Below are 23036 nucleotides of genomic sequence, written 5' to 3' on the forward strand. Positions count from 1 at the left end.
ATATTATGACTTTCTTGGTGTATTTTGTAGAAAACACAGAATAATTTGTACTTCAGGGCCTGCCAACTCAGGGTTTTAAAGAGCTTTATAAATGCTACAATAAACATCTTCACAAATTCTTTATGGAATGACAATTAAATACCTCTTCATGCAAAATATATTTTACCTAAGTGCTTTGCAAACTTCATTTTATAGCTAGCAGCATTTATTTTGCAATAAAAAATGAGTTTGTTCAATATCTGGAAACTTGTAAACTCCCTGGGAATAAAAATACCTAATTTCAAATCTAGGACATAATAAAGGAAAAGTGAAAAACGTATCAATCCATCTGACTTTTCAATACAGATGGAGAGATTATAACAAGGTTATACCAAGAAGCCTATTGCTAATTCCAAGTTTCAGTCTTTTATAATCTTTTTTCTCTCTCTCAAAATTTCCAAGGCTTTTTTCCTGGGCCTTGATTTGTCAAAATGATCATATAACTAAATTTTCTTCTGGACCACACTTAAGGGCACTAATAAAATCCTAATTCTCAGGAATTGCTTTCCCTAATCTGACTTCAGTGCCTGTGCCTGGTTGTCCAAAGTTCTCCATCTGTAATTAAGGTGGCCCTCACTAAGCCACCCCTTCTTTCTTGATCCTTACCCCTTTTCCCCTCAAGCCAGAGACTTCGGTCATTGCCCCATTTCATTCCATTGTATAGACATTCTTCTATCTCTTTTATTCAGATGTAGTGTGGTACACATCTTCCCACTGCACAAAGCCTTTGAGGTTTTCTAAACATGGCTTGTCAATTCTATCACTTACCTATATTTCAAACTTTGAGGTTTTTTTCATTAAGATCTTAAAATCTCGATCTTGGTGAAAATACTGAAATATTTCTGGGACCAGCATTAGACCTTAGTTTTGAGCTTTGGGGTTTTTCCTATGGAGCAGTTGTTCTCAATGTAAACACCCTCAGACTTCTCAGTCTGTCTCTGCTCACATCTTACTCACACAAGAGGGGCTAGCAGAGTTGCCTGTCACCGGCCAGTGGGGTGGTTGGAAACCCTTGCCTTCTGAAGGCGTCTGTCTCAGATTACCTGTATCCGTAGCTTAAGCTGGTACTTGTGACTTTTTCACTTTTCTTCCTTCATTGCAGGCCCAGAACTGCCTCACTAAGCTATACAAGCTAGATAAGATGCAGTTCCGACAAACCATGAGGGACTATGTGAACAAGGACTCTCTCAATAATGTAGTGGACTTCTTGCATGCTTTGCTAGGATTTTGTATGGAGCCAGTCACTGACAGTAAGTAAAGCTGCACCCAAGTTCTAGGAGAAGTCGTTGTGAGGTGAAGCAGGTAGTGTTTCAAGGGGACACTAAATTTGTGGAGGTAGAATTTAGAGGAAAAGATATGTATGTGTCCATGCATGTGTGTGGGTGTATGTATAGTGTATAAACAAGAAAAGCTTGCACATTATCTCTGATGACACATTTTGGAGGCTCTCTGAGGACAACTTACCACAGTAAATGAAAGTTTGGTAAAGCTTGTGGAGTTCTCATCTAGCCCCTCAATTTTTATACTACCGCTTATGGGACTCCTCTCTCTCATATAACCTTCTGTTGTATGATCTCTGAGACAGTGATCATATTGCAAAAAGGAGGTGGCTCTGAGGAAGGTGGGAGGTTTCCCCTCTCTACCTGCCCAAGAAATCTCTGGAAGAACTCTGAAATTCTTGGCAGGACTCTGTCTTTCCCAGGGCCTATGTGAACTTCACTGCAGGGCTCCTGCCTGACTTTTCCTTCTCTCTTCCCAGTTACCTGGTTGGCCTCACCTTATTCCACTTCAGACAGACTGAACAATTTCCATTGAGAAAGTAGCATTTCTCACCACCAGAAAGCTTGAAAATGAACTCTCCCTTGAGGGGTGATTTAGGAGCTTTTTTTTTTTTTTTTTTTGTAAGTAATCACCTATTTAAAACTACTCTAAGCCTAAAAGTGTTTCCTAACGTTAAGAGTTGGTTTCCTTTCCTTTGCTAAGATTTATCAACAAAACCATTCCGGAAATGTAATTGGTTGTATCATAGTAAAGGCTCTGAAGGACACTGTGATTCATTTATTTCCAGGTCTGCCTACAGATTATTAAACCAGGGTCATCTTTAATTCGTTGTTTCTGTATTTCATGTAGCACTTCACTAATTCCTGGGTGTCAAGCACTGCCTTACTCCTACCCATTGTGTAGCTTAAAGGAAACATTGTCTTTAATTTGTGCCTTTGCATTCCAGACAAGGCTGGGTTTGGAAATAACTTCACCACAGTGGACAACAAATCCACAGCCCAAAATGTGGAAGGCATTATCGTCAGTGCCATGTTTAAATCCCTCATCACACGCTGCGCTTCAACCACACATGAATTGCACAGCCCTGAGAATCTGGTGAGAAGCTCTCCTCTCTTCCCACAGGAGGTCTCAGTCTCTGCCCTGAGAAAAGTAGTCATTGTCATGGCTATAAGTAAGAGAAGTTGAAATCTAAAAGTCTACACCTTAAAGTTTAAATATCTATTTTCCCTTGTGTCACCAGTAAGTCGTAATGGAGCCATAACACTTTTCTTCTCCTTGTTACTCATTATCCTATTTGTAAATTAACCTATCTTCCTCTCCCATTTCAAAGGTTATGGAGTGTTTGGTGAAATAATTATGAAGTATGTTGAGCCCTTCAGAAAGAAGCTTCTAGAGCACAGTTTGTTGGCTCATAAAATACTGAAGAATGTTATCCCAAGCATTATTTGAAACCATATTTACTTTAAAAATTAATGCAAATATGTTGCTGAAATTGGTTTTGTTTTCTTTTATTAAGCACTGTCTGTAATCTTTTAGCTACTTGTCTTGAAAGACTGTTAATTAAACCACTAAAGTCACAATAGGATAGGGAAGAACCAGGTTATAAAAGGCTAGCGCTAAAGGCATAAGAATGACACGATAGACTTTGGGGATTCAGGAGGAGGGTGGGAAGGAGTTGAGGGATAAAAGACTACAAATCTAGTTCAGTTTTTACTGCTTGGGGGATGGGTGCACTAAAATCTCACAAATCACCATTAACGAGCTTACTCATATAACCAAATACCATCTGTTCCCCAAAACCTATAGAAATAAAAAAATTAAAAGGCTAGTGCTTAATTACCACCAAGAAGATTGTGGTTTGGGATACTAAAATGTAGATTAAGGCTGAAAAACCTGACACAAACAGGTGAATTCAGGTATCTTTGGGAGGCAAAGTAGCATTTCTCTATCCTACCAGTCTGTTAGATATTATGATATCCTATGCAGAAATCAGCCCATTTGCACATGTGGACCCTATCAGCTAATGTACCCAAATCAAGGAAATTATTTTAAGCTATTATAACTATTGAAACAATTCATTTAACTTGAGATAAACAGGATAAAATCCCAAACTAAAGGAATTGAAATTTGCTGACAGCCAAAGCCAACCCAGCAAGTTTCTTGGAGCTTGAGTGTAACACAGGTACCATCCATGCATGCAATTTGGTCATAGCAAAAGTAATTTAACAGGTTGATTATGATATACATGACTGCTTATACATCTTTTTTTTTTACGAACTCATGTATAGAAAAATACTGTATTTCTTAATTTTTTAAAAAAGGAATCTTCTTAAGTTTGACTTTGAACTCCCATCCCGTAAGAACAGTGGGACATCAAACTTCTGTCATTCTAGGGGTTTCCCACTTCACAGTGTTGTGTAAAGACCCCCAAGTCTTAGGTAGCATCTAGAGACTGGGGAGGTTCCACAGGTCTCAATTATTAGTCCACACCTCTGGTTTCACATAGTACTCTTCGCTGTGTGCTTAGGGCTGTGCACCCTCTGGTGAGTTTGGAGTCTTTCCTTTTTGGAGTCTTGCCCCATTCCTAGAGGAACTACTGCAGAGCAGAGTGAGGGGCACAGGGCCCTGCTTCCCACCGAACCCAAAGGGTTCTCCATCCATGTTTTCCCCAAGGGTCCTAACCTTCTACTTTCCTAAAAATTATGGACATAATTGTCCCAGTGGTCTTAGGTTTTGAAAACCAAAACTATTGAGGTAAGTGTTCTTTAGACTTCTGCATTCTGCCTTACCATGAACTTTTCCTAAGGCAAAAAAATACAGTAACTGCCTTCTTAATGAGCAGAGAGAGAGGAGAAATGCTGGATACAAAGTTTAATTTCTCAAGTAAAAGTCCAGCATATATTTTAAAATATTGATTCACCAATATATTGGTTTTAATAGCCCTACATCACCTTGAGTTTGTAGTCAAGTTCATGTTCAAATGGGCTACAACATATATGTAATTTGCTAAATCTGTCCAGCAAAACGCATCATCTTTTGATTAATCTGTCTTTGGTAGAAGTGTCTAAAGGACTTAATATATTTTGTCATAATGGTGCAGAAAATTTGGAGAAGCTGAACAGGGACCAAAATCTCTAATGTAAACAAATTTTTGACTACCTTTTTCTTTGCAGGCATCTCTTCAGAAGTTATAATTAAAAGAGAAAATTAAAGCTTGGGAATCCAATAGTTTAAAATGTAAATTAATGTATTCTAATGATGCAGCCAACTTTCCGAATGAAGCGTGATAACCATCCTTTTTCATACCAAGGATGACCAGCAAAGGCCTTGGTAATGTTCTTCTATAGGAACATTGTAGAGGGAGTATACCACCAGCTTCACCAGTAGTAAACTGTCCTGTCTTAATAATTCCAATGCTCATCTAAGCCTAAGGAATTACTTTCTTCCTCTCTACCTGGAAAAACTATTTAATCGCACAGCTATCTTTCTTTCCCCAACTTCCTTCTTGCCTCCAAACAGGGACTGTATTGTGACATTCGTCAGCTGGTCCAGTTTATCAAAGAGGCTCACGGGAATGTCTTCAGGAGAGTGGCCCTCAGCGCTTTGCTTGATAGTGCGGAGAAGTTAGCACCAGGGAAAAAGGTGGAGGAGAATGAACAGGAATCTAAGCCTGCAGGCAGTAAAAGGTTGGAAGCTTGAACTCTCTGAATATGAGTGTTTGCCTTATGTTAGTAGAATAGAATCTGCTGTTGTACTGTCTGTGTGGTTCCTGTGGTGAAACTTCAGTATAGGAATGGTAAAATTATCTTGCATAAGTGGTTTCACTGGTGTGGTGCAGCTGCAGCTTAGAAAGGGAATGAATTTACTGTCAAATAAATGCCACCTGTAATATGAATTAGAGCTCAGTTGTTCTTGAATTTTCATATACTTGAACTTCACGTCGTAGCTCTTAATTAAATGGTAAAATGCTACCTGTTTTAGTCTCTTCTGTACATAATTTACACTTTTATTCAGAAAGGAAAAGCAATTACTGATACCATATGATCCTGTTCAGTAAATTCTGTTCTAAATGTGGCAAAAGACAAATGGCTAAGTAATAGCCTGTTGTTTTTCCTTCTAGTAAACATATTTATTTTATGCCTATTGTATATTAACTCCTACCTAAAAATTAAAATAAACTCCTAAACTTAAAATCCTGCTTGCAGTTAATGACTCTGTTTGCAATAATGGTGATATTGTGAAGCAAAAAGGCTGCTAGGTCTGAGTTAATGGTGCGGTATAAATTCTAAACAACATAGATTCCTGGTGACATAAAGTTCACAAGCAGCAAAGTTGTCTACAACAGAATGTTTTTGTTTATGAAGTGTATGAAGTATTAAGAGTTGCTAACCTGCTCTGCTGTAATTGTTGGAATGCACCATTTGCGTAGGTCAGAGGCGGGAAGCATTGTGGATAAAGGCCAGATATCCTCTGCACCTGAGGAATGTCGCAGCTTCATGTCCGGTCGCCCCTCACAGACTCCAGAGCAGTAAGTAGCGTTGGCTTTGTCTCCATTGCAGAGGGCTGTGCACTTCACTGTGGAAGAATTTCTGTTTTCCAAACTGCTATTTCTTTGTTTTTCATCTCCTTTGAACTTTGCCTTGTTTCTACCCTTTACATTTCATTCCCAATGCCACTAACCTCTCCAGGCCAAATCACAAATAACCAGTCTGTACCTATGAGAAGCCTCCCTAACTACATTTCCCATCTCCAATCTCTCCCTCGCTTCTGCTTTTCATGCACACTACTGAAGATACACCTTGAAAAATAGTATATATACCAGGTGGGCTGGGAGTGTCTTCCAGTTTCTTGCTTAAAATCTCTTATAATTTTTAAAAAAATTAAATGTATGAATGGCTGTCAATATGCTTAATGAAGCTTTTCTCAAAAGAAGTAACAAAAACTTTTCCAATGCTTACATTTAACTGAAGCATAGACTGTACCCCATTATACCTTGGTCCTCTCTTGAGATCCATTCCAGTGTCCTCTGACATCAGTTAGTCTACACTTTTCGTAATGGAAAAATAAAAAACATATTTAAATTAGTGTCCTCGGAAAATATAAGGGTTAGTGTAGACACTAATTGTACAGCCTAGTTCTATGCAAGTTTTATTTGTATTTTTTCTCTGTTTGAGAACTACTAATCCACAAGTGGAGTGAAAACATGTACTTCGTTTAAGGTATACCATTCTGCTTCCCCAAACCTTACTCAGTATTAAGTGATTTTTCTTCTAGGGATCCTACAGTATATTCTAGGTATTATGGTATCCTTTCTTCACAGTCAGGGAAATCAAAGTGAGAAGCAAACAGCCATCAGATAGGACCTTAGTAATCCATAGCAAGTGAACAAAATCTTCAAAGAAAAAATGCCCACACAGTTCTTGGGGCACTTCAAAATCTTAGAGATTTTGTAGTAAACACAAATTTGTGATATTTAGTGTTTTGTGTTTTGTGTTTATTTAGTGTTTAAGTAGATCAAGTCCATGGGTTCACGGTACATGTGAGTTTTTGCATATGGCTCTAGCCCCAGTATGGAGACTGGGCTTGCTCATAGTAGGCACTTAATCTATATTTCATGATTGAATGAATGAATGATTCAATCAATGAATGAAAGGATAAAAGTGTCAGATTATTGTTAAGCTTTCGTTTTCTTTAGCTTCCTTTCTTAAAATTCAGTTTTAGTTTTCCCTTTAAGGTAGCCTTTAAGGACATGGTAAAAAATCAAACATAAGCTCTAAGGAAAAAAAAATCAATGTGAAAGACAAAGTTCTGTGATTGAATAGCCATGAGACTAGTTAAAAGGCTTTATACACAGAAAGTCTGCCCAAAAAAGAAGAGATGATTTTCTTTTCAGATAACACTCAGATAACACCAGCAACTATTGAGCTAATCTGATCAATGAGAATGATCAACTAGGCAAATTGGATTTAAAAAATAAAGCCATCGACTGAATATTTCTAGGTTATTAAGTTTTCTAGATTCCAAAATATTCTCTTAGTTCAGTGTTCTGTAAATACCACCTAATTTCTTAGCATTTAGCACATCTATTCTTTCTTCTTATGTGAAGATACATGTTTTAATATGCCTCTACATAAATATTTCCACTTAGAGTGATGTCATAAAATGTCAAACATGGAAATTTTCATGATCTCAATAGGCCCAAAAGGTAACCATGTCAAATGTCCCCTAGTTAGCACTGGAGAAAGATGGGTGGTTACTTCAGATGACACTGGCTCCTCCTCTAGCTTCTCTTTCTGTTTCCTTCTCTCCCCTTGTGGCCCTGTGTCTTCTTCTTTCTTAAATAATAGTCACATTCCCTGAGTCATATTAAAGCAGTTTTATGTACTCATTTCTCTGAAACTCAATATTGATACACACCACTGAACAAAGCCAATGTAACATTTTATTGAGGAAACTGAGAAATTATAACCTCCCCAGATGTTTTTATAGCCAGACCACATAGTCATACACATATCATTATGCCATGCATTTACCAAAAGTCAGAAATGCTTCATACCCTGTGATTGTTTGATAAAAAGTAACTAAGAAATCAAATTTTAGAAAACTAATTTAAATTCATACCATATTTGATAAACAGAAGGCCCTATTTTTAAAAAAAGAATTTAAAAATATTTAGTACTCTGATGAGATTTTAAGAAATTCTGGATACCCATATAAATATCTATAGAAAATGATTGCTGTACACAGTACTGTCAAATTTTGGGTTGATTCAGCCCCAAAGCTTGTAAGAAAATCAATATGTAAAACCCCATAAATAAGTTTCATTATGTATTTTCTATACCTTTTCCTTTCCAAATTACTGGAGTAATATATGTTGCTCAAGCTGACAAATGTAGAAAACACAGAAAAACATAAAGGGAAAGTAGTTTAAAAATGGAAATACCACCAACTAGAGATAACCTCTGTAAACTCTTTGTGTATTATGTTGGAGACATTTTTGAGCATGTGTGCACACAAAACCACACTCAGACACGTGGTCACATGTGTACTTTCTTTCCCAACTAACCTGGTGATGTTTTTTTAAAACCATTTGATTGTTGCCTTTTCACTTCGCAGTATATAGTGAATATTTTTCATATAATAGTCCTCTAAAATAAAAGTATAATGACTACAGAGTATACCACCATATGGAAATCCCATAATCTATTCAACTGTTTTCCTGGTTTTGAACATTTAGATTGTTTCCTCCTTTTGTAAGTTGACCAATAATAACTCAGTGAGTATTTGACCTTCTAGTACCTACATCTTAGTATGTTGTCCCATAATTTCCATGAGATTACTTTCTGGAAATTGAATTTCTCTGTTAAGGGCGGTGATATAAGCATTGGATATCGTATTGCCAAATTACTTTAAAGAAAGGTTGGATCATTTTACCTCCCCACTGGGAGTATGATAGGAACTATTGCTTTCTCTCCTCCCCACCACCGCCCCCCCCACCATGAACTCCCTTAATCATTGCTAATTTATTGAGTAAAAATAAAGATCTTACTTCAGCTGCCTGTTTTTTAATTTCTCGTGAGATTAAATTCTGCATGTTATTGACCACTGGTCTTTCTCCTATTGTGGAATGCCCTAATCAAAAATCCCCTTGCAGGTGTTCCTGTTTGCCCTACTGAGTTGTACTTATTTTTTACTTTCAAGCCCTACCTAAGTTTCTTTGACTTACTGGTTGTAGGATGATGCATTTCCCGGGTATGGTGTGATGGCATTCCATTCATTTAAATATTTTTTGTAAGTTTATTTGGTGTTCAAGTATGATACTATACTGGGGTGATGGGTGGGGAATGAGGAACAGTACTGCACAAACCTCAGGGGTCTTTAATAAAAAGTTAAATATTGGCCGGGCGCGGTGGCTCACGCCTGTAATCCCAGCACTTTGGGAGGCTGAGGCGGGGGGAATCATGAGGTCAGGAGATTGAGACCATCCTGGCTAACACAGTGAAACCCCATCTGTACTAAAAATACAAAAAATTAGCTGGGTGTGGTGGTGGGTGCCTGCAGTCCCAGCTACTCAGGAGGCTGAGGCAGGAGAATCACTTGAACCCGGGAGGCGGAGGTTGCAGTGGGCCGAGATTGTGCCACTGCACTCCAGCCTGGGCGATAGAGCAAGACTCCATCTTAAAAAAAAAAAAAAAGTTAAATATTTACTGAAATTGTAAGTGCTTCTGGTATTATGACTCACACCTGCAGATGAATACCTGCAATAATATTTAATGTTTTTATTAAAGTTGAAAAAAACCGACCACCTCAAATTATAGCTGAGACATGACTATTTTCAAGAAGAGCTCAGAAGATGAACCTTGATCTCTTTCCTCCCACTTCAATGCCCACTCTTCCCACATTTCAGTCCATCAAAGATTGTTTTGCATGATTTGCCTAAATATCATTGACAGGAAGTTGAAAGAAATTTAGGAGAATTTCTCAAGTGTTGTCAGAAGTTTAACTCTATCCTCTGCTTGCTTACAGTGATGAGCAAATGCAAGGAGCCAACCTGGGGCGGAAAGATTTCTGGCGTAAGATGTTCAAGTCCCAGAGTGCAGCAAGTGACACCAGCAGCCAGTCTGAGCAGGACACTTCAGAATGCACCACTGCCCACTCAGGGACCACCTCTGACCGACGTGCCCGCTCAAGATCCCGCAGAATTTCCCTCCGAAAGAAGCTTAAACTCCCCATAGGTAAAAGTATGTCTGTATTTGTTTATGGATTATCTTATTACCAACCGTGTCCTCAGATCAATTCAGTAATGCATAGTAGGGCTGAAAAAGAAGATCTTCATGTCATAAGACCTAAACTGACTTCATTCATTCATTCATTTAATTTTTTCCACATGTATTTTTTAGTGCCCTAGTATATGCCTCTTCCATGAGCAGTCACTACACTAGCCATCAAGGATTAAATAGCGAACAAGTACACACACCCTCCCAACTTTGCTAAACTTGCAATATAGTAGGAGCCCCAGTCATTAAAGCAGATAATCATACAACTAAGTATAATTGCAAACTATGAATTTTATGAAGGAAATATACATAGTTCTATGAAAACATGCAACAATGAGACCTGACCCAAATGTGGGGGAGGAGGCAGAAATCAGGGAAGGCTTTCTAGTGATAGTGGCATTACGATCTCCAGGATACTTGGGAGAAGGAACGAGAGCACTCCAGGTAGCCATTATATGCAAAGATATTAGAAGGCCAGAGGGAAGTGAAGGAACTGAAACAAGGGGACAAGTGGCTGTATGACTATAGTAGAATGATAGAGGCCAGGTCAGGTTGACTTCTCATTCTACATCCCTGGATAGCCAAGATGCGATGTTGAACAGGAGGTAACTCAAGCAAGTAAACTTTTTCCAAAACATCACTGAGTGGAAATCATACTGGAGGGAGCTTGAGTAGATAAGGGAGACCAGATGGAAAGTTAGCTAGTAGGTTAGGTATAAGTAAATGGAAGCTTGAACTGGGTGGTGGCCATGTAGGCAGAGATAAATGAACACATTTGAGAAATATTTAGGAGGTAACATTCACAATCTTTAATGAGAGATGTGAAGCTGGATAAATGATGGTTTCATCTCAACCCAGATTCTTTTTGTCCTGGCCCCACATGCTCATGTAATTTTATAGTCTAACACTGAACATCTTTATTCAAAGCATGTACATTGAAAACACTTTGTTTTTCTATTTGTCCAAGTAATGTAACTTTCATCGCTTGTTGGGCTTATGCTGACATTTCTGTTTAATTGATTGGGTAGAAAATGCTACATTGATCTAAATGATTTAACTATTAAATAGGGAACTGGCTGAAAAGATCATCCCTCTCAGGCCTGGCAGATGGTGTGGAGGACCTCCTAGACATTAGCTCTGTGGACCGACTCTCTTTCATCAGACAAAGCTCCAAGGTAAACAGGACATAACTTGTGTAAGTGAATGTTGAAGTCGCTGACAGAAACATGTGAAGGCTGAGAAATAGCAAACACCTGCAGGAACCAAATAAGGAAAAGCTGAAGAAACTCTCCAGATGAACTAACTTTGGAAACTTAGATAAGCAATGGAAACTAAAATGTTTAAGTAGTAGGCTATCATAGGAAAGGAAAAAGGAAAAGTGTGGTCAAAAATTATGTAAAATTATAATGCAGATGTGGAGATGTATATAGACATTTTTTCCAGCCATTTTTAACTTTTGACACACCTATGAAATGACTGACATTTCAAACTCCTATCCAAGAATCCGGTAATTTTACAGTGATTCCTTTTACATATTAAGACACATATAATCCATTCTTTTTCCACTACTTTTGGCACCATATGAACCATTTTCTGTATTGAAAAGAAGAAGGAAACTCAGGATGACTGTTTTCACTACACTCCTCCTTCATAATACTGTGAAGCATTGGAGTAGCATAAGATTTCTTCCAAGAGTCTTCTCTGTGGATGCTCCATGGCCTGGTCATTTGTATACCTAATTTTCAGCAAATGTAAGAGTTATGTTTCCTTATATGTATACAAATTATTTGCTTACATTCTTTTGTTTTCTAATCTCAGTAAAACCAGGGGCTTTGTTTTGTTTTGTTGTGTTGTGGGTTTTTTTGTTGTTGTTGCTGTTGTTTTTGTTTTTGTTTTGTTTTTGACAGAGACTCTATCTGTTGCCAGGTTGGAGTGCAGTAGGTGATCCTGGCTCACTGCAACCTCCACCTCCCGGGTTCAAGCGATTCTCCTGCCTCAGCCTCCCAAGTAGCTGCGACTAGTGCGTGCCACCATACCCAGCTAATTTTTGTATTTTTAGTAGAGACGGGGTTTCACCATGTTGACCAGGATGGTCTCGATCTCTTGACCTTGTGATCCGCATGCCTCGACCTCCCAAAGTGCTGGGATTACAGGCGTGAGCCACCCTGCCCAGCCAAACCATTTTCTTTTATCTAGTCTGTTTTAAAAGTGATATTTTGAAATTATACAAGTAATATGCAAGACTATTGGATATTTAGAAAATATATGTATCATTCCTTCCTTACCTTCTATTTGCTAGAAAAGCATAAGTCAAATATTGGAGTTTGTGTGGCTCATAGCTTCCTTGCTGTGCAAAAAATTTTGAGTACTGCTGACCTAAAAGCAAGATGAAGAACATATTTTAATTCTTAGAAAGAGAAACATGTTATTACATTTTCATTATAATGCACTCTATAAATTAATTTATACTGATTATTTCAGAGATTTAAAGTATTCTATTTGGCTATCTTTCACTTTGGTCTGATTCTCAGTTGTGATGTTTGTAAAGATTAACTATGTCTTGCTATTCATTATTTCAGTTTGGACTTTACCAGATTTAAACTCTAAGAATATCTCAATTATTTTTATAGCACCAGATTATTTAGCTTTAGTTACCTGGGACCTGGTTCCTTTTTGTAGTTACAGTGATATCTTTTTTGGCACATGAGAATGAACTACACTGATGACTAAACTAACCAGATGTGGGACCCAGAAGAGCAAAGTAATCGCATGAAAATGAGTCAACAACTCATTTTCAAGTCAAGGATTGATCTAACCACAAAGATTTACCTTTGAATCTTGTTATCTCTCTACTTTCCTTTTTCTTTTTTTTTTTTTTTTTCAGGTCAAATTCACCAGTGCTGTGAAGCTTTCTGAAGGTGGGCCAGGAAGTGGAATGGAAAATGGAAGAGATGAAGAGGAGAATTTCTTCAAGCGTCTTGGTAAATGTCATGCATCCTAAGAATTCTATTCAATGTTCATCAAACAGAACAAAAACTTGATTAGATTAAGTGTTCCATTTTCTATTTTCATTGGTTTTTCATTCATTTCTTTCTCATACACGCTTTTACCACTATCTATAGCTTCTCTTTTTGCAATTTGATTCAACAGACATTTACGGAAGCCTTACTATGTTCCTCACTCTGTGATGGGCACTGGGTTTGCAAAGAGTAAGATCCAGCCTCTTCTGCTGTTCTATCCTTTATTAAAATCTGAGAACTTTACAAAACTTCCAGAGATCCTTTTATCCACCCACCTATCTACTTACAAATTCTGCTCAGTATATCCCTGACAGGTGGCCAGCCGCCCTCTGCACACTTTCACTGAGGGGGAGTTTATAACTTTACAAAGCAACCTGTTCCAGAGCAAGACAGCCTTAATTATTAGAGAATTTTTCTTCACATTCTGAAGACATACTTATCCACAAATTTGCTTCATTTGTCCTAGTTATGATGTCTGTACCAAGATGCACACACATACACATCACATACACTCTCACACACACATACCATGCAAACTCCATATGTTATCCATTTCATGTTCTCTCTTTTGATCTCACTGCTGCTAGCTAAACATCTTTGATTTCTTTACTTTTCCTTACGTGGAAGTGTCTCTAGATCCGTCACCATTCTGATTCATTTTTATTATGTATTTTAGTTAGATGATATGCTTTTTTACAAAATGTGGAACTTAGGATGGAATGCAGTATGCCATATTTAAAATTAATTAGTATAGTGGATAGTGTGACTATTAAGCTTGAGGACCACAGGAAGTATATGAACACAATTTAATATTACATTTTCTATTTTCACATTACGTAATTGGTTTGTATTGATTAATTTTTTGCTGGCTTTTTTTCACATGGATGAATATTTTGTGGTATATTTTGATGTAGCCATTATTTGTTCTTCATTTCAAAAATGATGAAAATTTATTATTTCATTAATTTAAGAGGTAGTTAAGTCACTTCCCCAGGAAGGAAATTAAGAGACAGAATCCATAATTTTGAGAAGTATCCATTTTCAATCCTTTTACACTCTTTCCACTCTTTATAATCCATAATATTTGAGATTTTATATTAAAATATAAATAAATAAGCAAATGAATGAAAAGAGAATCAAAACTAAATCAAACTCTGTCTTTTCTTCTTTCTACTATAAAGATCTGTCTGCAAAGACGTGCACATTTCCCTGTTCTCGTCCAAGTTGTTCATACTATTTCTGAACAGGACAAATGCAAAGATATAACTCTAAGAATACTTCTACTTGACTTTGATTAATTAATAATTTGTGGGTACAGATTTTTAGTGAACCATGCACATAATTTTCTAGTGATCAGAGAACTTTCCCATATCACTACAGAAACATCATCAGAATTTTCCAGAACATGCCTATGATATCCTTACACTCTATCAAAAAGAAGAACGTGACTTAGTTCAGCATAATGAAGTTACAGTGACTCCAATGATTACTTCTCTTTTGAAAATGTTCCTATCTTATTTAATTGTCTCTTATAGAATTTGGCTAGGGCAAACATCAAGTTTATTAGTCTCTGTGGTTTTAAGAATCTTCCTAATAACCAGGACATTCATAATTTTCAATCCTTTTACACTCTTTCCACTCCTCACAATATTTTGGAGACAATATGTCTCACGTTCAGACGTCAGTATTATAAAGAAATTTTTGTTGTGCTTTTTTGAGAATGAAGTGTGGAGCTAAAGTGTGTTCTCCAGGTATGTGTCATGCTAACTGGATGTCATTTGACTGGAGCTGCAATCACATCTTTAAGTTCTCTTTATGCACTAAAGTATAACTGAGGCTTAAACTCAAAGAATGTAGGGTCTCTCACATTTGGTGAATATTTCTTCTTTTTTCAAAATTCCTTCCTTCCTTCCTTCCTTCCTTCCTTCCTTCCTTCCTTCCTTCCTTCCTTCTTTCCTTCCTTCTTCCTTCCTTCCTTCCTTCCTTCCTTCTTCCCTCCCTCTCTCCCTCCCTCCCTTCCTCCTTCCCTTCCTCCTTCCCTTCCTCCCATCCTCCCTTCTTTCTTCTCTTTCTTTCTCTCTCTGTCTTTCTTTCTTTCCTCTCTTTCTTTCTTTCCTTTCTTCCTTCTTTCTTTTTGAGACAGGGTCTTCCCCTGTCACCCATGCTGGAGTGCAATGGTACAATCATAGTTCACTGCAGCCTCAAACTCCCAGGCTCAAGTGATACTCCTGCCTCAACCTTGCAAATAGCTAGGATTACGGACATGCAGCACCGTGCCCCACTAAATTTGTTTTACATTTTTTGTAGAGATGGGTGGGGGGTGGGGTGTCTTGCTATGTTGCCCAGGCTGATCTTGAACTCTTGGCCTCAAGTGATCCTCCTACCTCAGCTTCCCAAAGTGCTGGGATTACAGTCATGAACCACCATGCCTGCCCAAATATTTCTTCTTAAGTGAACTTTTTCTGTCTACTGCGAACTGAATGTGTATATCCCCAAAAAATTTGTCTCAAAGCTCTAATCCCCAAAGTGATAGTATTTAGAGGTGGAGGCTTTGGGAGGTGATTAGGTTTAGATAAGCTCATAAGGGGGGCACTTGTGATGGGATTTTAATGCCCTTATTAAAAAAAAAAAAAGAGGAGACATAAGGTCTCTCTGCATGCATACACCAAGGAAAAGCCACGTGAGGACATAACCAGGAAGAGAGCCATCACCAAGAACCTGACCATGACGACACCCTGATCTCAGACTTCCAGCCTTCAGAACTGTGAGAAATGAATGTTTGTTGTTTTAAGTCACCCAGTCTATGGCATTTCCTTATAGCTGACCTAACTGATTATGGCACTATACTCCCCCATTTGTAGATTTTTCTTCTTGGTGGAAAAGATAAAAGCATAATTAACTTGTTTCCACTCTCCTTTTAATTCTCTTACATTCTCTTCTTATTCATGTTCCAAACATGTTATCATTAGCATTTCTTACAAACATTAGTTCATTCTGGAGTTTGTGGTTTTCTTACCACGATTCCTATGGATTTTAGCCATTGTTTCGTATATTCTTTGTATTCCATTCACAGATTCAAAAGATCTGATATGGAATATTCATAGAGCCAGATTCTACAATGAGTTTGTGTCAACAATACCTGAAATATCGGCAGTTTATTTTTGCATGTCTGGAAAACAAAGCCATAGTATTTGAGATTGTTATCTGGAATATTTTATGTGCTTTGGGCTGGCAAGAGAATATAGCTTATATATCACTATTCTTTGCCTATGTTCTCTTGCTTGTTAAAAATTATAAAAGATATGCTGTGAGATTATTCCTTTGGAATTGCTTGCAGAAAATAAGTATCTCCAGCTTAAACAACATTATCTGCTAATCTAAGTACATCATATTTTGCAACAACTACTTCCCTTAATCGTGCAAACATCATTGTATTTTTGAGCCTGCTTTTTTCCTTACTTCCTTTTCTCCTTCCTTCCTTTCTTTCCTTCTCTTTTCTTTCTCTTGCTTTCTTTCTTGCTCTCTCCTTTCTTTCTTTTCTTTCTTCCCTTTCCTTCTTTTTCTTTCTTTCTTTTGCAATCTATGTGTACAAATGATTTGTACCCAACCATGATAGATGTGTTGTCTTTTCTCATCTAAATTATCTTAATTACAGAATTTGTTTCTTTCTTTAAAGTTGTTAAAGAGAACAAACGTCAAACCTTCTTACCCTCAGTTTAAACGCATTATTTCAACTTCAGTGATTTGAGATGAAATGCCAATAGAATTTCTTTAAAATTTAAAAGTTATTCAATAAATGAAAACTGTATCTGGTGAATGTGAAATAGAATTGAAATTACATTCAGAAATCAGCTATCTTTTTCTTTTGTGTTTTCATATTCACTGAAATTATTTCATTCTAAAAATCATGTTGTCTCTATTTGAGGGAAGGTGTTTGATTAATTAAAACAATTTTTTTCAACTAATCAACACGTTTACTGCATATCTTCTATGTTCTCAGCTGTGCCATCAACACAATGGGAAATACTGCTTAAAGAAATACTAGATTTTATATGTCTGAAACTTTGTACCCATAAATGTATATGATAATGATCTGCCAATTAAAAATAATATTAAAAAACAAGTAGGATATTTTTATACATCCCTTCTTGGATTTAAAAGCTTATAAAAATGCATTCTATGTAAATAGAATTATAATTACACCTCAATATACACCTCAACATAAAAAATAAATATTAAACAAATGCAACTAAAATATACTGAGGCTAAAAAAGTAATCATTATGTCTAAGGAAGCCAAGAGGCATTCTCACATCCTAGTGTATTGCTATAAAAAATTGATAAAAAATACATTTTGCAGCCAAATTACTTTTTGACATTTCTTTTAGTAGTACAATGTGGAATGCCAGCAGGATACAATTTTATCGTCAGTTTATCATTAAAGATACAGGAGAAAACCCAAGAAATATAACATGTACAATGAGGAATTATTTCTTACATTAAGTTTTTCTAACATGATCACTACCTTCAGCAGAGTATAAAAGTCTGACCTTCTTCCATATAAACATTTGGTATTTTAGAGATTACATTGTGGCATAGTGGTAAGAGTGCAGGTTTGTGGTCAGTAGATCTGGATTTAAATCTTGCCTTTATAACTGTCCATTGTATAAACAGATTGGGCTGCTTAACCTGTTCCTTCTTTATCTCTCTGTCTCTGTCCACCACTATCTCCTCACCAACAGACCCATACATCCCAAAAATACATTCTCTTTTAAAATCATTTGTAAAAACTTATCTTATAGGGCTATTGCAAAAAATAAAGAAAATTAATTATAAAACATTTCATACAGTACTTGGGATCTACTAAGTGCTCAAAATAGTACCAAAATTATATCAAAAATATATTATTATCTATTAATGCTATATAAATACAATGGAAAATTTCCATTATAATTAGCTTTTATTAATAACATGACTCTTATGTCCTGTGCTTATAGGATTCTGCTTATCTTCTCACCTGTAACAAATACATATTATTCTGTGAAGCAAAGAATATAGGTTCTTGCTGTCAGTGAGTGTTTTGATGACTTCTGTCTTCGTTATTTTACTTACGTTCCTTAACTGCATTATTTTTGAAATTCTTGCAATTAAAATGACACTTCTTTTAGCAATAAAGAATAAAATTCTTTTGAAATTAGTAATCTTGTCAAATAAAAGTTGAAGAAAACTGTGAAATACATATTCTTAATGCTTCCTTAAATAAAATAATGGCAACTGTTCTTACTAAATTTGATAAATAAGAATAACTTCATTGATCATCTATCTGGTCTTATGTATTAATTCCATTACAAATTTTAGGTAGTTATTACCTAATGTATTTTAAATCTTAATTATAGTAACAAATAATAAAACAACTGGATTCACAAAAAAGAAAAATCTTATTATTTGGGATGTCTCTTCAATTCAAAGTTTAAGGGACTGTTTATACTTTTTAACAGATGAGAATCCTTTGGTATACATATTAGTATACTTTATATACTATTAAAGGGGTATATATAAATGATTAATGAAGTGACATATAGTTATAAAGAATAACAGGAATATACCTGTTCTAGTAGCTTTGGTGGTGTCCGGTGAGGAAATAGAGTAGCATTTTGAAAGGGAGCTGCCTGAAAACAAGGCTCTCCTGGAATTGTTTGTTCCTCATCTATAGCTTTGTATCATTTGAGATTTTGTCTTTTGAATTTTTTCCACCATCAAATTCTTCTCATGGTAGTTCTTTTTGCATATGATAAAAAATAATGCTATACTAACTGGCAAAAAAACACTGAAGGTATTGAATTTTGAATTTTTGAATATGGAATATTTGTATCTGAAAAAGAAACAAAGCCATAAAGAATGAAATATAGGAAATTTCACTAATGATACTTTATCTTCTGAGGCCATTTTTGAGCTTATGAAAATGTTCAAACATAGGCAAAAAGTAAAGAGAATGGTTCAATGGATCCAAAATATTCATCACCCACTGGAAAAATAATTTAGAAATTGCCATATTTGCTTCATCTATCTTTCATGCTCTTTTAAATGTATTGTAAAACAAATCCCAGACATCATGTTATTTCATACTGACATAGGTCAATATGATTGAGTCATTGTGAAAGTTGTAGACCAAGGCTGGTAATTATTTTTATGCCTTGCCATAATTTTTAAATCTGGTGATAATAAAGTCTAAGTGAATCTGTGTCCCAGGCTTAAACTGCTTCCAAATGATGTGTTCCCTGATAGAGTAGGTTCCCGCATTTTTACATTAGTGGATATGGTGGCTGACATCCTTGTGTGTGGCACACTGTCATGATAAACCCAGGCCCATAACTGTAAACACCCCGTTTTATCTACTATGAATGCAAATTGTTAGAGTGGTAACCCTAATTCTGGACCTCCAGTAGCCAGTGATTCTTTGTGCTGTAACTGATAAAAGGTTTTTCCTTTCACTACAATGCTTTCACCACACCAAAATGTACCAATTTGTACAGCATGCTGTACACAATGTACACATTATACGCAATGCTGTACCAATGCTGTATCAATTTGTTGTAACAGATTGGAAATTGCACAGTGACTGCAACTTCCATAAAAACAGAAGTTGTTGATTACAGGAAGAATAATTTTAAATACACCAAAAGCTCTTACTAGTAGTCAAAAGAAGACCTGCAAGTAAAATGATCAAACACTATATTTAAATATTTCGGTAAAATCTTACATTTTCATATGTCACGTGTTACCAGATTCCCAAAAGTCAGGATGTGTTTAAATCAAACATTAGGGTGGAGAGCAAGGAAGTGGAGTGAAGGAGAAAGTTTTCTGGCCAACACTGTAGTAAATACACTGTTGTATCTTTGAAACTCTTTTTAAACCTGTGATCCATTACATTCTCTCTCTTTCGTTCCTCCACCATGGCACCACTCCTATAGGTTGCCACAGTTTTGATGATCATCTCTCTCCCAACCAAGATGGTGGAAAAAGCAAAAACGTGGTGAATCTTGGAGCAATCCGACAAGGCATGAAACGCTTCCAATTTCTCTTGAACTGCTGTGAGCCAGGGACCATTCCTGATGCCTCCATCCTAGCAGCCGCCTTGGATCTAGTAAGTTGGTGAAAGAATTTTCCCACCCTACCCCGCATCCCAAGTAATACTATTAACAGAGGTAAGCATGAATCCCCAATTGTAATCCTCCTGTGTTTGTTTGTTTGCTTTTTCAGAATTAGTGATAAAAGGGGGAAGAAAGATGGTGAGGTGAGAGAAAAGAAAGGGAGAAACATCCTAATTAATATGCCCTTGGAAATAGACTGTCTAAATATGTGAGGGCTCTGGAGTCAGACTAACTGAGTTAAAATCACTCTGACATTTACCACCTGAACCTCTGTAAAATGAGTGTAAGATCAATAACAATACTATAGCTGCCTTCTAGGGCTAGTGTGAAAACTAAACGAGGTATTAGATATAAAGCCCTCATCACAGTGCCTGAAATATAGGAACTACACAATAAAGTGGGCCATTATTATTATATTATTGGTCCTATGTCTGCCATGTATTAGTCCTTTAAATTTGCCAAGCCTTGATTTCATTATCCATCAATTGGAGGAAAAATATGAAGCAAGGATCAATTGAAATGAATTGCACAAAAGCACTTTGAACATTGTATGGTATTATACACATGTAAGGGATTAAAGAGTATGAAGTGGATCTTGGTTAGAAAGTGTTTTTGTCTGGTAAATTAGGCCCACATGTGAATTTTGAACTCAGCCTCTCAATTTATTTACCTTTATTTATAAAGTCATCATATGCCGCATAAACACGGTACAAAATACCAAGTAAACATCAATAAATAAAAGTATTTTATTTTAACCTTTTAAAAAGACAAACTGAAATAGATTTTTATTAGAACAAAAAATTTTAAGCCTGCCAATAAATGATCTTTATTTCAGGTTTTATGACACACAAATGAGTGACCAGTGGTTACTCATATTTTACCTTGGAAAATAATACAAACCTTATAATATAATTCATGAAATTTCTCTGTGACATTTGCAGCTTTTGCTCTCAGGATATTTAGTGACCAGCAAGGTATGTGGCTTCACTTAAGGCTGAAACATTAGTACCACTTATAATCATCCAAAATGATTGCTTTCCATTATATAAGATTTTTTCAGGCTGGGCGTGGTGGCTCATGCCTGCAATCCTAGCACTTTGGGAGGCCGAGGTGGGCAGAGATCAGGAGATCGAGACCATCCTGGCTAACACGGTGAAACCCTGTCTCTACTAAAAATACAAAAAATTAGCCAGGCGTGGTGGCGGATGCCTGTAGTCCCAGCTACTCGGGAGGCTGAGGCAGGAGAATGGTGTGAACCTGGGAGGCGGAGCTTGCAGTGAGCCAAGATCGCACCACTGCACTTCAGTCTGGGTGACAGAGCAAGACTCCGTCTCAAAAAAAAAAAAAAAAAAAAAAAAAAAAAAAAAAAAAAAGATGTTTTTTTCAGTCAGTTTCTCATTATTGAGTAGTGACCATTGAGATTTTTTTAAAAATTGCAGCATGTTCAATGTGTATTGATATGTGCCATGGTGACTGTAAAATGTAGAGAATCACAGGTCTCCAGGAGAGCTGGGGTTTGTGGCAATTAAACAATCAAAGTACAGTGAGATGTCTGCCTAAAGCAGGAGAGCTTAACAAGGCAAGGAGCCAATCCCCTGTTTTCTAGGTGGGACAGTGGAAGCTTAGCTGTCACTCTTTTGAGTCATGCATGGTTTGTCTTAATCACATCTTGCTCTGTTCCCTAAGGAGCAGATTAAAATAAATAAATGCAATAAATTCATTAGAAAAGAATAAACAATCAAACTCTTAAATAATGGAAAAGTGTATGAACAGCCAGTCACCAAAAATACTAATAGTCAGTAAACTATACCACATCTTATTTGAACTTAAGAAATGCTCTGTTAATTTACAAGTTTAAAAAAAAGTAAAAGAAATGCCTATTAAAATATCCAAGATTCCTACTTTATAACTCTCAGGTTGGCAATGATTTGAAAGTGCTGATATGAGTAGAAAATATCAAACACCACATGCAGGGTCAGTAGTGGTGTAAGCAGCAGGATTTGATTAGGAAACAGAAGGAATTCTTGGACTAACTGGGTGATAATGAGAACAGTGATGGTGAGTGGAGCACTCCTCAACTCCTCAACTCCTCCCTGAGTAGTAAGTAATTTTGGACTGTATATAGTCAGACAGGAAGAGTTAGTAGTTCTTTACATACCAAATACATCAAATGGAAAGGGTGGTGGTATTAAAAAGCCCAGAGTCAATGTGAGTTATAAGATACTCACCATATAATGATTAATTAACTCAGCAAATGTCTTCTGAGGGATTCCTGTGTGCCAGACATGGTTCTGTTAATGATAACACAACAAAACTCAACTGGAGGACTGCACCTATTTTTCACTTTTTCCAGTGAAGATTGTGTTTGTATAGTGATCTTTTTTCCAGATGTCTTAGTCTACAGCATTCTAAGGTTGATTAATGAATGATTAGTATTTATTGTATGCCCACCCTGTTGCCAAAGGGAAAAACTGAAGCACGGAAAGACCGATTAATAGGCAGGGCTACTAAGTCAGCAAAGGATGGAGCCAGATTGGAACCTGGGTCTATCTTCCAAGCCCTTCTATTTTGTATTCTACCATACTGACTCTCTTATTAAAATATTATGTGAGACCACTTACTTTAAAGCATGCAACAATAACAAATTCCGTATTTTATACCCAATAGCTTAAATGTGGTTAGGAAAGTGAAGGTGACAGAAGCTGATCAAACAATTATTCAATACACAGTAATATTTGCCGCTTTACAGATGGTTGAAGCTGAAGTGCT

General features: G+C 36.6%; 1 protein-coding gene across 25 annotated transcripts in view; it reads left to right on the plus strand.

The window, feature by feature from the left end:
• UNC80 (unc-80 homolog, NALCN channel complex subunit) overlaps positions 1–23036 on the plus strand; it is a 230607-nt gene that overhangs the window by 59432 nt on the left and 148139 nt on the right. For 17 of the 25 annotated variants that reach the window (XR_012421433.1, XR_012421434.1, XR_012421435.1 and 14 more), the window contains 8 exons: positions 1142–1289; positions 2267–2415; positions 4840–5006; positions 5750–5848; positions 9847–10061; positions 11166–11272; positions 12982–13078; positions 20088–20260. Coding sequence is in view for 20 of the 25 variants with exons in the window: in XM_005574149.4 (XP_005574206.3) it covers positions 1142–1289; positions 2267–2415; positions 4840–5006; positions 5750–5848; positions 9847–10061; positions 11166–11272; positions 12982–13078; positions 20088–20260 (1155 nt within the window). In the remaining 5 variants the exon portion in view is untranslated. The remainder of the gene's footprint in view (positions 1–1141; positions 1290–2266; positions 2416–4839; positions 5007–5749; positions 5849–9846; positions 10062–11165; positions 11273–12981; positions 13079–20087; positions 20261–23036) is intronic. The other 8 variants (XM_045367643.2, XM_065526004.2, XM_005574146.5 and 5 more) reach the window with 1 other exon arrangement.

This window comes from Macaca fascicularis, chromosome 12 (assembly GCF_037993035.2).
Source record: "Macaca fascicularis isolate 582-1 chromosome 12, T2T-MFA8v1.1".
NCBI classification, from domain to species: domain Eukaryota; kingdom Metazoa; phylum Chordata; class Mammalia; order Primates; family Cercopithecidae; genus Macaca; species Macaca fascicularis.